General features: G+C 40.6%; 1 protein-coding gene across 1 annotated transcript; it reads left to right on the forward strand.

Moving 5' to 3' along the window:
- Positions 1-6,511: 6,511 nt before the first annotated feature.
- Positions 6,512-11,674, forward strand: NANP (N-acetylneuraminic acid phosphatase). Its single transcript, XM_084284592.1, has 2 exons — positions 6,512-6,648; positions 6,771-11,674. Exons 1-2 carry the CDS (start codon positions 6,559-6,561, stop codon positions 7,464-7,466), a joined length of 786 nt encoding a protein of 261 aa, XP_084140718.1. The 5' UTR covers positions 6,512-6,558; the 3' UTR covers positions 7,467-11,674.
- Positions 11,675-13,236: the final 1,562 nt, after the last annotated feature.

The raw sequence follows: 13,236 nt of genomic DNA on the forward strand, positions 1-13,236 counted from the left end.
CCCAGCCATTCCTGCTGTTCGCAGCAGCACCCTTCTCCTTCAGTGCTGCAGGGGTCCTGAGCAACTTGCCGAAGAAATTAATTACAAACTGTGGTTAGGCCACATAACAAAGTCTATTTCCTTTTGTACATTTCGAAATCTCAGCTCCATTGCTATCCTTTTGGTTGGATATTGTTTGACTGCGTCATATTATTTTATTGCATCCCATTTTACTGCAAGCTCTCTATGTAAGTTTCTCCTCAGCCCTTAACCGCCTTTATTACCCTCCTCTACCCTTCTGCCCCCGAGGGAGTTGTTTAATGGATTGGTCATTAAGCACCAATCATTCCAAATGAAGCTTCACCACTAATTACGAAACAAAAAATCAGCATACCTTTTTACATGCTGCTTCATCACATTCCTCCTGTGTTGACAAGTGTTGATTTGACAAAGGTGGTCTTCCACCTTCTAGAGACGATGCCAAACTGCACATACTGAACTTTTAAGATTTAAAAAAAAAAAAAGTCAGTTAAGCGTACCTACTCCCCCAGAGCACAGACATGACCAAAAGTGAACACATTCAGCTAGCAGTGGGGATGCAGAGAAAAACATCAGAGAACTCAAAACATTAGATTTCTAAGTAAAATCATCTTGCACATAAAAAGACAAACAATTGATGATATTAGTCATAAGCAGCAACAGTTCTAAAGTGAAAGAGGGGAGGTTTAGATTAGATATTAGGAAGAAAACTTTCACTATGAGGAGGGTGGTGAGACCCTGGCACAGGCTGCTCAGAGATGCTGTGGATGCCCCATCCCTGGAAGTGTTCAAGGCCAGGCTGGATGGGGCTTTGGGCAGCCTGGTGTGGTGGGAGGTGTCCCTGCCTATGGCAGGGGGGTAGATCCAGGTGGTCTTTAAGGTCCCTTCCAACCCAAACCATCCTATGAGGAACTAATAAGGTGTGTCTGAAAGTATAAGATTATACACAGATAATGCATGCTGAAATAGATATTTCTGATAGAAAAAGCTCTAATGAGTGGTCTTATTGCCTTATTTGCTAATCACAGTGTTCATATAAATACAGCAAGGCAAACAGCTGTCTGAAGTTAAACAACCTGCCAGTGAGTTCTGCAAGTAAGCATGCAAGGACATTGTACAATTCCAGCATTTTCAGGCAGTCCTACTTTGAAGTGATCATGACTTTTCCACACACAGTGAATTGACAGGAAAAAAAAAAAAAATCATCCCTGGTTTAAGTGCTTCAATTCTATATCTGGACACTTCTAGTAAAGAAATATACCTTATCGAATCTTTTAAAGCATATTTAGTTTCCAGTGAAGACTCAAGCATACATGTACAACCTGTTCGACCAACTGTTAAACCATTTTGAAAGCACAAAGATTACCTTTATCTTTTCTGAAAAGGTACACATTTCCCGGGATCCACAGCTCACTGACTGGAACAGAGGACTCTATGAAACACAGTGCATCTTCTTAAACAGAAAGACTCCCAGCTTTTTCAGCTTTTTTTTTTTTTTTTTTTTCATCACTCTTCTATGTAAACTCTGTAAAACTAATTTAGTAAAAGGTAAGTGAAATCAGCATGCCTAACACTGTTTTGTTTATCAAATGAAAGTAGTACATTTTATTACAAGTCAACTAATGGATAGAATTAAAGAAAAACATTAAATTCAGGCATAGTAAGGTGAATGTTTTAAATGCCCTTTGGAACCTTTTTCTATACCTCAAATGGGAATACACAAAGTGAATATGTTTCATCTTTAACAGTCTCTTATTCAAATATAACGCTTACTGAGAATCAAAACCCTTTGCTGTTCTTAAATTTTAAGACTCTCACCCTGCCAACACATGCATATTCTACTTCCAAGCATGTAAAATACTGGCTATGCTATGCCAGTAAATGATCGGTGCCTGGAACCACACTTACAGGCCTTGAAAATGGCTGTCCTGGCTACAGGCCATTTAATTGTATTCTCTTTATCCTCAGATTAGGCTGTGTCCGAACTCCCTCTAGTAAATGGCCTCAGCCCAATCTGGAAATTACTTAGGAAACAAAAATCACACCAGGAGCCATTATAGCATTAATGCCAACCATAGAGACAATCACAATCTAGTGCCTGGGAAAGTTGTATGGTGTTGCTTAGGTTGTTAGCGTAAATACAGCTATGGTGGCCAATAGCATAAAGTTAATTTCACAAGATTAGTTTCACAACTGGAACACAATAATGATGAAAAATGGTCCATTTTTTTCAACAAGGGTGGAATTAAAAGGGCTGCTATGTTATGCAAAACCTCTTCCACTTAAAAAAAAAAAAAAAAAAAAGCCAAATTTCTGGAGACAAAAATGAATTCATATTCAATAAATTCTAAATAATACACTAAAACATATGTTGAGGAGAACATTTCTCTTCCAGAATGGAATTTCTGGAATATACTCTGATGCTATAGCACAGCACAGCACTTCACCATTCTCTTTTCTGTGTTCTTCCAATAATTAAAAACCAATGACAGATAATACCGAATTCCAATAATATTTCCAGAGTCAGGATTTACTAAGTTTAAGAGTCACATCAAAATATATGTCAGCTCCCATAACTAATACAATTCCCTTCATAACTAATATTGTAATATTATATGTAATATAAAGTGAGATGATTTGACACTGATTGGATAAGTATGTTGCCTTTTTTCAAATACTCAAAATCACTTATTGTATACAGAATCATAGAGTAGAATCATAGACTACCCCGAGTTGGAAGGGACCCATAAGGATCCTCAAGTCCAACTCCTGGCACCACACAGGTCTGCCCAAAAGTTTAGACCATGTGACTAAGTGCACAGTCCAACCACTTCTTAAATTCAGACAGGCTTGGTGCAGTGACTACATCCCTGGGGAACCTGTTCCAGGGTGCGACCACCCTCTTAGTGAAGAACCTCATCCTGATGTCCAGCTTAAACTTCCCCTGCCTCAGCTTAACACCATTCCCACAGGTCCTATCACAGGTGTTTACAGAGAAAAGTCACCAGCCTCTCCACTCCCCCTCGTGAGGAAGTTGTAGGCTGCGATGAGGTCCCCCCTCAGCCTTCCCTTCTCCAGGCTGAACAGGCCCAGTGACCTCAGCTGCTCCTCATACGTCTTCCCCTCTAGGCCCCTCACCATCTTCGTTGCCCTCCTCTCGACACTCTCCAACAGTTTAACGTCCTTCTTGTACGGTGGTGCCCAGAACTGCACGCAATACTTGAGGTGAGGCTGCACCAGCACAGAGTAGAGCGGGACAATCACCTCCCTCGACTGACTAGCAATGCCGTGCTTGATGCACCTCAGGATACAGTTGGCCTTCCTGGCTGCCAGGGCACATTGCTGGCTCATATTCAACTTGCTGTCAACCACAACCCCCAGATCCCTCTCCGCAGGGCTGCTCTCCAGCGTCTCATCGCCCAGTCTGTATGTAAAACCGGGGTTGCCCCATCACAGGTACAGGACCTGGCACTTGTCCTTGTTAAACTTCATGTGGTTGGTGATCACCCAGCTCTGCAATCTGTCCAGATCTCTCTGCAAGGCCTTTGCACCCTCATCCAAACCCACAACTCCTCCAAGTTTGGTGTTGTCATCAGATTTGCTCAAAACATCTTTTAGTCCTACATCCAAATCATTTATAAAGACATTGAAGAGGACTGGCACTCAAATGGAGCCTCAAGGGACCCCACTAGTGACCATCCACCAGCCAGATGTGGCCCCATTAACCACAACCTTTGAGCCCTGCCCATCAGCCAATTGCTCGGCCATTGTACATGTGTGATGTTTTTTTTAAGTTGTATGCACATATCTTGAAATGTGACTATTGCTATGGTCTCTACTTAATTAAAGAATCAAACACATCTCATCTTCACGTTATGCTTGGTTACAAAAGTTTTCTGGTTTGAATCCTGTTTAGCTACCCCTCAACTGATCCATTATTGCATGTACTCACACAATGATATGCCACTTAGCCATTTTTTAATTTGCAACTATAATTCAGCTTCTGAATCTGTTTTACAAATTGAAATACTAAAGAATATAAATTAATTGCCTTATATGATTACACATCTCTGGCTGACCTTTCAACCTTTAATTTCAAGACAATGTAAAATATTTATTTTTGCCAAATTCAAGAGCTGAATCCAGTATGTAATTATATTTTCTGTATCTATATCATGCTTAAATTTACCGTTTCAGCTTAATCCAACAGAGCATCTAGTAAAGACAAACTTTAATATTTGAATCAGCTTTTCATCAGACAGATTTCTTCAAGGTACCTTCTTGTACCTTTAAACCAAAAGCAAATTAAGGAGGAGATTATACTAAGGCAGGTGGAAAATTAAAGCATGGTGTTTAAAACTTGACAGTCATTTCGCTGACCCCCAGCTAAACTCAACCATGTACATATCTACCTGATTTCAGATTCCTGGAAAGCAAAGCCTTCACAAGTAAGAGGTAGTATTTTATTGGGTAAAATGAGGTTACTGAATACCGCTTGGTTTCCAAGATATCATTTAATTATAGTAAAAAAAATAAAAAATAAAAAAATGTTGCTAGAGGTTTATGTCATTTTTTATAGAAGGGGCTTTTTCATGACAACTGTTAAAAATCAGAAACTCTAAAACATCTTGGGGAGGAAAGTAAATCACTGTAGCCTGGGGCTCTGCAGTTGTTCAGGCTGTCTCTGATGAGGAAAAAAAAAATGCTTACAGAGAAGATGCCTCAATATTTCAAGTTCCTGAAAGAGATGTTACAGCTAGGTGTCTCTTCATTTAAGACTGCAGTGATGCTGGGTTGTATTTATAATCCTACTTTTGTTTTGTGCATTGCTGCAGTGATGAATAACCTATTAATCTAACTCAGATTAAATATTCCTTTTGATCTGATTTAGAATTCTTAGTCTCACTCCTCTGCATAATAATAATAATTTAAAAAGTCTGTTTGTTTGTTTTGTTCTGTGTTGACAGTAACAACTGTATTTTGAGTTAGTAAAACTATAGACAGGCTTTTGGTATCCCATGAAGTTTGGAACAACTCTTATTTAGCCAGTCCTTGAACTCTGTGACTTGATTCCCATCCTCTTCTACATTGTCTATAAATACAGTGGCTGTCACTGCCAGGTTAACTACACATTAGGTGAAACTTGCAAGAAATAATATGCTATTCCCAGAAGTATCACATACTCCCTCTTGCAGATACTACTTGACTACAAGCATGAATTTAGTTACTGCTTTTTCTGTGTTGAGTACATTTACAGCATTCAGGGTAAATTAAAATGAATTGCACACCATCATTCGACTTATGGACAGCGGGGTACAGCAATGTACCAACCGAGCTTTTCCCAAATACACACAAATATATTTTAGTAGCCCTTCTCCCTCTCTGACTAGCCTGTCAGCATGCTCATATCCCCTGCAAAGCATGATGTGCCACCTCTTCTGACTTCCTGAACATCCAAGACTTCAAACATGTCATCTCCAAACACTCACCTTGGGTAAGAAACCTATTATAGGACAGCAATTATTCTTAAGGTTTTGCCTCTTAAATTTAATTAAATCTACTTCTGTTTCTTTAACTACAGGATCCTCAGACATATCTGTTTCTTTTCAGAATCCCTTTCTTTAAATATTGCTTTCTGTAGTTTTAATTGCCAAGCTCTTTGGCATGGTCTTTTGGTTGGTCAGTCTGGGATTTTTGTGTTTTGTTTTTTTGGCCCCATGTGTTGTGTGACCCAGCATCTTTCACCTGACGAGCAGGTTGTTGACTAAGGTGCAGTTTTCCAAACTTCATGTGACTTGGAGTGAACTTCCAGTTTCTCTGGTAAGATACGAAGTGTCCTCCAGCTTTGTGAATTGCTAATGTCTAATTGATATCAGCAGTATTAGCAGAAACCAATCAACAAAACTTGCTGGCTGAAAAGATAAACTCTGTTTATCAAAACTTTTTATCAAAAAACAACAGAGTATTACCTGACTGATCAAGCCTACCCAGTGGTAAAGGACCTGTTCCTAAACAGCAGTCGGTGCATGCAACTGTAAAATTTGTTATTTCATGCCTTTTGGGATTCATTTGTTCTAGAAAATATTGACCTTTGGAATTTCAATGTTATATCCCAAATAGCAAAGTATTTATACTGAAGTAACTGGCTTTGGCTTTATCTCGAATAAATTGCGATGCTGTGGAAGGGACTGTGGCTGTCCTTGCCAGCAGGTGTCTCTCCAGAAGGACGCTGCCTCTCCGGAGAGATGCTGTGCTGCCAGCCGACCTGAGGGCATCTCTTGCCTGTTGCACCTCTTCCTCCTCCCTGCAGGTCGCTTCTCACAAACGCCAACATTTCTTAAAAGGGAAAAAAAAAAAAAAAAGGTGAGCGGGGCTGGCGGCTGCTGTGAGGGACGGGACTGCCGCTCCGCGCCCTTCATGCGGCTCCGCCCTGCGGCGGCGAGGGGCGGGGAAGGGAGAGGAAGGGAAGGGAAAAAAAAAAGGAAGGGGAGGATCTGCCGGGAGCCCCGTGTCCGTGCTGGGCGAGTGTACAGCGGCGCCATGGGGGCGCCCGGCGTGAAGGCGGTGTTCTTCGACCTGGACAACACGCTGGTCGACACGGCGGCGGCCGGGCGCCGCGCCATCGAGGAGGTATTACCCCGGCCCCGAGCCCTAAGGCCGGGCAGGACGGGGCTCCCCGCGTCCCCTTTTCCCCTTCCCTTCCCTCCCGGCTCGGCTCGGGCCGGGTGCCACGGGTGTGCTGTCGGTTGCAGGTGGTGAAGGCGCTGCGGTGCCGGCACCGCTGCGGGGAGGGCCAGGCCCGCGCCATCTGCGAGAAGGTGCAGGCGAAGCTGCTGAAGGAGTGCCACGACCCCGCCAGGACCTGCATCACCGAGCTGCGCATCTCGCACTGGGAGGAGGCGATCCGCGAAACCATCGGCGGGGAGGCGAACCGCAGCCTGGCCGCCGAGTGCTACTTCTTGTGGAAAAGCACCCGGCTCCGGCACCTCACCCTGGCCGAGGAGACGCGAGGCATGCTGACGGAGCTGCGGAAAGCCGTCCGCCTGCTGCTGCTGACCAACGGGGACCGGCAGACGCAGAGGGAGAAGATCGAAGCCTGTGCCTGCCAGCCCTACTTCGATGCCATCGTCGTGGGAGGAGAGCAGAAGGAGGAGAAGCCGGCGCCGTCCATATTTCATTACTGCTGCGACCTCCTGGGGGTGCAGCCCGCCGAGTGCGTCATGGTCGGTGACTCGCTCGACACCGATATTCAGGGGGGCCTCAACGCTGGCCTGAAGGCGACTGTCTGGCTAAACAAAACGATGGCAACCCCCGCAGATAGCTCCCCGGTACCTCACTATGTCATTTCTTCTGTTCTCGACCTTCCGGCAGTTTTACAGAAGATGGAGCGCAACATCAATGCCAAGTTAGGAAATGAGCACGCGGTCAGTAGTAATGGGGCATGCTGACAGACCCAGCAGATGGTCTGACAACACCGAGCTCCTGACCCATCCTCATGTTAAAAGTTTGACCCTAGGATTTTAAACTCATGTATGTTACGCTTGCTTATACAGCAGGTGGGCGAGCAGGAGCACAGCTGTCAGTGAAACAGGATAGAAACAAGAGTATTAGATTAATGTAAAGGACACGAGTGCAGTTAATTTAAGATAACCGCCTGTGTCTGAAAACAATTTCAGCAGATGGGCTAAAACATACTTGTCTCTGACCAAAGTTCCTAGTCCCTTGTTTTATACTGGAAAAGAGAAGTTGGATGTTGTGACCTTTCACATGCTTTGCTGACTTGTAAGTTCAGCAGAAACCTCGGTTCAAGCCCTGTTTGCAGTGTGAACATGAAAGTGAGAGTGTTGTACAAGCTAGTAAAAGGTCTCAATTGATCTGCAGCTTATTTCAGAAACTGAAGTGAACTTTGCTATTTCTAAAACCAGAATTTATTATGTAGCAGATTACTAGGAAATGATTACCTCTGATCCCTTTTCAAGTTTAAGTTTTCAAGTTTTAGCGTTTTTTTTCAGAATTTGCAGTGACTTTTCGTTTACCGAATCAGTACCTCTTGCCAAAAATATTTAAATGTACATAGAACTTGTATTTGTAAAGGGGACCATTTATCAGAGGGACTTCATGGATAAGGTTTTACTTCATATTATCATGGTGTTTATACAAATAGGCAGCATATGTGTAATTCAGATTACAAGACAAGTTTTTGTTGGAATGTAATTGATATAACAGGGATACTTTCAATGATCTTACTGTTCTGTCAAGCTCTTTAACAGCTCATATCATTGTGCTGTCTGATTTTTTTAGTTAATTTTTATCAGACTTCTTGGTCTTGCTCAGGTAGATGACTGCTAAGAGTCAGCTGCAGGATCAGTGATTTTTTTTTGTCAGTTTTAATATCAAGCACTGCTATACAATCCCTCCTTAATCCAGTTTCTACATGTATGTCATGTGATTTACTTGGAGGAAGTATGACTTAGTTGTTTATAAATGATTTTCATAACTCTCTTCCAGGAAATTGGAAAATGATATGTGTTACAGTAAGGTATACGGTTTCATAAAGTGTATGCGCTATTTGTAACACTGGGTGCATCTAGTGGAACATCTAAAACGAGATGTTTTAGAGATGACCCTGTAAAACACTGATATTTCTCTTTCCCAGATTATTACCTTAATAACTTAATTTTGTTGTACTTCTTATTTATACTACAAAACAGATGAGAAAAATTTCCTCAAATACAAATGTATTAAATGGAAATGTACACACTTGGAAAACCTGCCTTTTTCAGAACCTTTTTGCTATACATAAATAGGGCTGAATATCTGATAACATGTGAGTAATCAAACTGAATATTTTAGAATAAAGCTATGACAAACCTTTCAAGAACAGGAATATTGAGGAGCTGGCAGAAGATAGCCTGGCACGTTGGCTGTAAAGAAAGGTCAGCAAAGAGTACAGAACCCTACCAGAAAAAGGGGAAGTGGAAGGAATCGTGTATACAAGAACGGTACTTTTGTTTAACTTTACATGAATTTAAATTGATGTAATTAGGAAAGCTTCACAAAGAGTGACAGATTCAGTTTAGAGGAGGGTGTTATTAATCTGGGTTAAATTACTTGGCAAAGTGCTCCATCATAACATTTCTCCTACATTTAAGTAGATGGAAGTATTCATACAAGTTTGAAACCCTGTCATCAAATTAATCCTTAAAAAGGGTAGAGCCACTCATGTCCTTTGTGTTGTTGAGCCAAGACCTTTGAAACACTAGGATCATTGAGTAGAAGAGAGGCTCCACCCATACCTATGAGGAAACGGGCATGAGCCACAAGTGATCCAATTACAGTGACACGGTGAGTGGCCAGATGTAGTATGAGACAGCAGGACTGGCTGGACACACCTTTGATACTGAAGGAAGAGGCCTAAGTTAAGATCTTATTTTGCCTTTGGGAGAGTATGAAAACAGTCACTGTTGTTTAGCTGATGAGCAGAACACTGCTGATAAGATTCCTTGTAACATAAAATTGAGAGGAGAAAAAAAAATGAAGATCTTGGATCCTGACCAGAATATTAAATAAAAGTAGAAATGTGTCCAAAAGGTTAGATGGATCCCTGATAAGAACAGAAAAGATAACTTAGATGAAGCCATCCATTATAACCATACTGTCTGATACAAAAGCATTAACTTTGTTTACAACAGCATCTGAAAGTACTGGCAGTATAACTCCATTGTTTGCACAGCATCAGGCTAATAGAACTGGGGTCAGAATAATGTTTCTGACATAGCTATGATTTAAAGTAGCAAATATTAATAATTCACAATTCTGTCTATGGACTTGAAGGATGTACATACCAGGATGTACATACCATTTTTTAATGTAAGTTGAGGTTTATATTCTCTTACCATTGCATCATTCTAGGATGCTTCTATGAATGAACCCACTCATTGTATAAAAGGTCTCTCGTTTTAGAAGAGTCTGTTCCTTCTTTTGCACTTGGCCAGTTATTTCCTCATATTTACAATCTATGAAAAAAAATGCTGTAGCTGAATGCTCAGGTGATATTGTGGTCTGCAAAGGCCACACCTAAGTACACTTTTTTCCACTGTTGAGAACTGTACCAGACTGGATGTGACTACTGGTTTCCAGTCGGGACGATGTTATTATGATGCTGCTATAAAACAAGAAGAATCAACATGAGAGATTTCTCCACTGGGAGTCTTCTTAGAAGTAATTATCAAAAAAACAGGACTACGTATCTGGAATAACTCTAAATACACAAGATGGTTTTCTTGGATGGAGATATTAGAGAAAAGCAGGAGAAGATAATTTTACTTATGGAAATGGAAAAATAATAATAGGATCATTTTCAGATCAGAAGCAGAAATAGATCAATAAAACAGTCTGTATTCAGTTCTAGTTAAGTAAGTTCTGGTTTTGCTTAGTGATATGCTCTATTAGATAAGTTATCTAGTTTAAATTATATTGCCAAAACACACTAAATAAAAAAGAGAAAAAGAAATTCCATCTATATTTTTAAACACCTTTCTTTCAGATAAATTTTACCTACTGAAGCTGATCATCAGTAACTTTGACTTTAGTTAAATGAACTGTAACAAAAGTGTAATACCGACTATTTTAATTCTTGATTTAAAATAATCCATTTACTAGTCTAATAAAAATATTTTGTTTATAAAATATTTCTTTTAGCACTCTGTATTACAGTGGGTGACTATGTGGCCAGATTTACAATAAAGGACAAGAGTTCTATTTTTATTTTTTTTAATAGCACAGAATTAGCTTTAAAATTTGTGACGCTGACATATAGATATGTTGAATATGTGTAGTTCCCATCATTTCAATCAAAGGCTGAGACATAATTCTGCATTTATGAAGCTTCATGGCCTGACTGTATAGACCACATTGAATTCCTAACTGCAGTTCACTGCCAGTTGAACCTGACTTGCCAAAAAGGCATTTGGCTGTACCCAGTGTATGAAGTATCACAGATCTGCATGTCTTAGCATCTCTGTTCTTTGTATGTGTGAGGCATTAAGCTGGACAGCAAGAGCATCAGAAATGGGAATATTTTTCTATGTGCTTGAAAAACTTCAGCACAGAGTTGAAAGTTCTTTGAAGTGACTCAAATGTAGCGAGGTGGGGGTTGGTCTATTCTCCCACGTGCCTGGTGACAGGACGAGGGGGAATGGGCTTAAGTTGTGCCAGGGGAGTTTTAGGTTGGATGTTAGGAAGAACTTCTTTACCGAAAGGGTTGTTAGACATTGGAACAGGCTGCCCAGGGAAGTGGTGGAGTCACCATCCCTGGAAGTCTTTAAAAGACGTTTAGATGTAGAGCTTAGGGATATGGTTTAGTGGGGACTGTTAGCGTTAGGTCAGAGGTTGGACTCAATGATCTTGAGATCTCTTCCAACCTAGAAATTCTGTGATTCTGTGTGATTCTGTTTTGTGCAGGAGACATGCACCAGAATACTAGGCTATTGGAAAGATGTTTGGATGGGGTGACCACAAAAGATTATCACATTTCCTGAAATATGGACAATGGATAGCTTCCTGTGCAGCAGATAACCTGAACCTATTCTGTTTGTCTTTTCCTCTGAAGCTCTTGTTAATTGGCAATAGCAATAATATGGTTTTGAACTAGACTGAAGTAGTCAGATGTCAGAGCAAATCTCTTCTTAGAAAATGAACAAAGATAATGTATGTTGTTGTTTTTTTTTGTTTGTTTGTTTGTTTGTTTGTTTTTTTAATATATTCTATGAATAATATTGCATGTTTTTTTTTTTTTTTTTTTTTTTCTCCCAGTTTCATTTCCCACCCCCCTTCAGTATATTAGCTTACTCGTCAGAAATAATACTCAGTGGTAGGCCAGACTGACTTTGAAAGCATCATGGCTGCTTTAAAGCAACCACTGCTACAATATAAGGAAGAAATGCTACTTAGGCAGAAAAATTTCTCATAATAATTTGAAATAAATGCTGAAAGATTCCTAGAGTAGAGTTGTAATATGAATTTGGATAGCCAATGGGTAGGAGGGTGAGCTTAAATATAACATGCTTACTCCACTACCTGACACAATGTCTTAAGGTTTACATGCGTGCTTACATTCTATATTCTGTGTGAAGCACAGCGAATTATGGCATGGTTTTCTATCACCTTATATAAATACATACACAGTGTGGGATTACCATCAGAAACGCTTCCAGTTGGTTCATGTAGGGACTTTTAGAGCACAACTCAGTTGAGCTATGTAAAACAGTTACTCTGTGATGACTTATGTCCTCAGGATGTCTTACTTTCCTCCATTGATTATAAACATAGCTGGATGATGGGGTCAAATAGAGATATCTATTCTACTAAGTGACTATGAGCATTAAATGTAACTATCTGAGATTCTGTTCAAAGTCAGAACTAACATGAACTAACATAAGAACTAACATAAGTTTGTCTTTGAAGGATACCATCTTCAGTATTGTATGTATAGTTCAAAGCCTGTTGAGCACCCATGAAGGACTACAGTTTCAAAGAATTGTTCTGGGCTGCAATGTATGGCAATATATCATCCTCCTGTATTTTAAGAGTCAGCCAAGGTACAGAACAGCCACCTCATGAACTGCTCCTTATCTCAGCATTTAAACACAAAATCTGTCCCTGCTCCCATACAACCACTCCTGAAATTAAAGACAGGGTTAGAAGGGGAGGCTTTGGAAAAACAAACATCAAGTTGAGAATGGAGGAGTGTGGTTATTGCTCCCAGGATACTCATTTGATTCATAAAAAACAGCCAGGAATGCCTCTGGCAATAGATTGTGCAAGAAGTCAGGAAAAAAGCTGTTCTAACCTGGATGCAGATGCAGTTTGGATCAGAAATTGCAAACGTTTTAGCTTTATTCTTCAATAGCACCTACAGCCAAAGCAGCTGGCAATGCATGCAAAGCATGTTATAAACTTCCAAACATACAGTAAATAATACTCCTGAACTCAAAGGAGTTTGCAGTCTACACAGGTTTACACACAGGTTTTCATAGAACCTATGGATTTAAGATTATTATAGTCTGAGTGTACTCTTAATTCTTTCAGTCATCAATAATAAAGACATTTGTGTCCTTCATTTTTGTCTTTAACCTTGCAGCAGAGGAGCAGTGGTCACTCATCCCATGGCTGTGTGTGAAGTCAGCAGGATTTGTGTCTATCCATCTGCCCTCTCGC

This window comes from Netta rufina, assembly GCF_964035555.1.
Source record: "Netta rufina genome assembly, chromosome: 3".
NCBI classification, from domain to species: domain Eukaryota; kingdom Metazoa; phylum Chordata; class Aves; order Anseriformes; family Anatidae; genus Netta; species Netta rufina.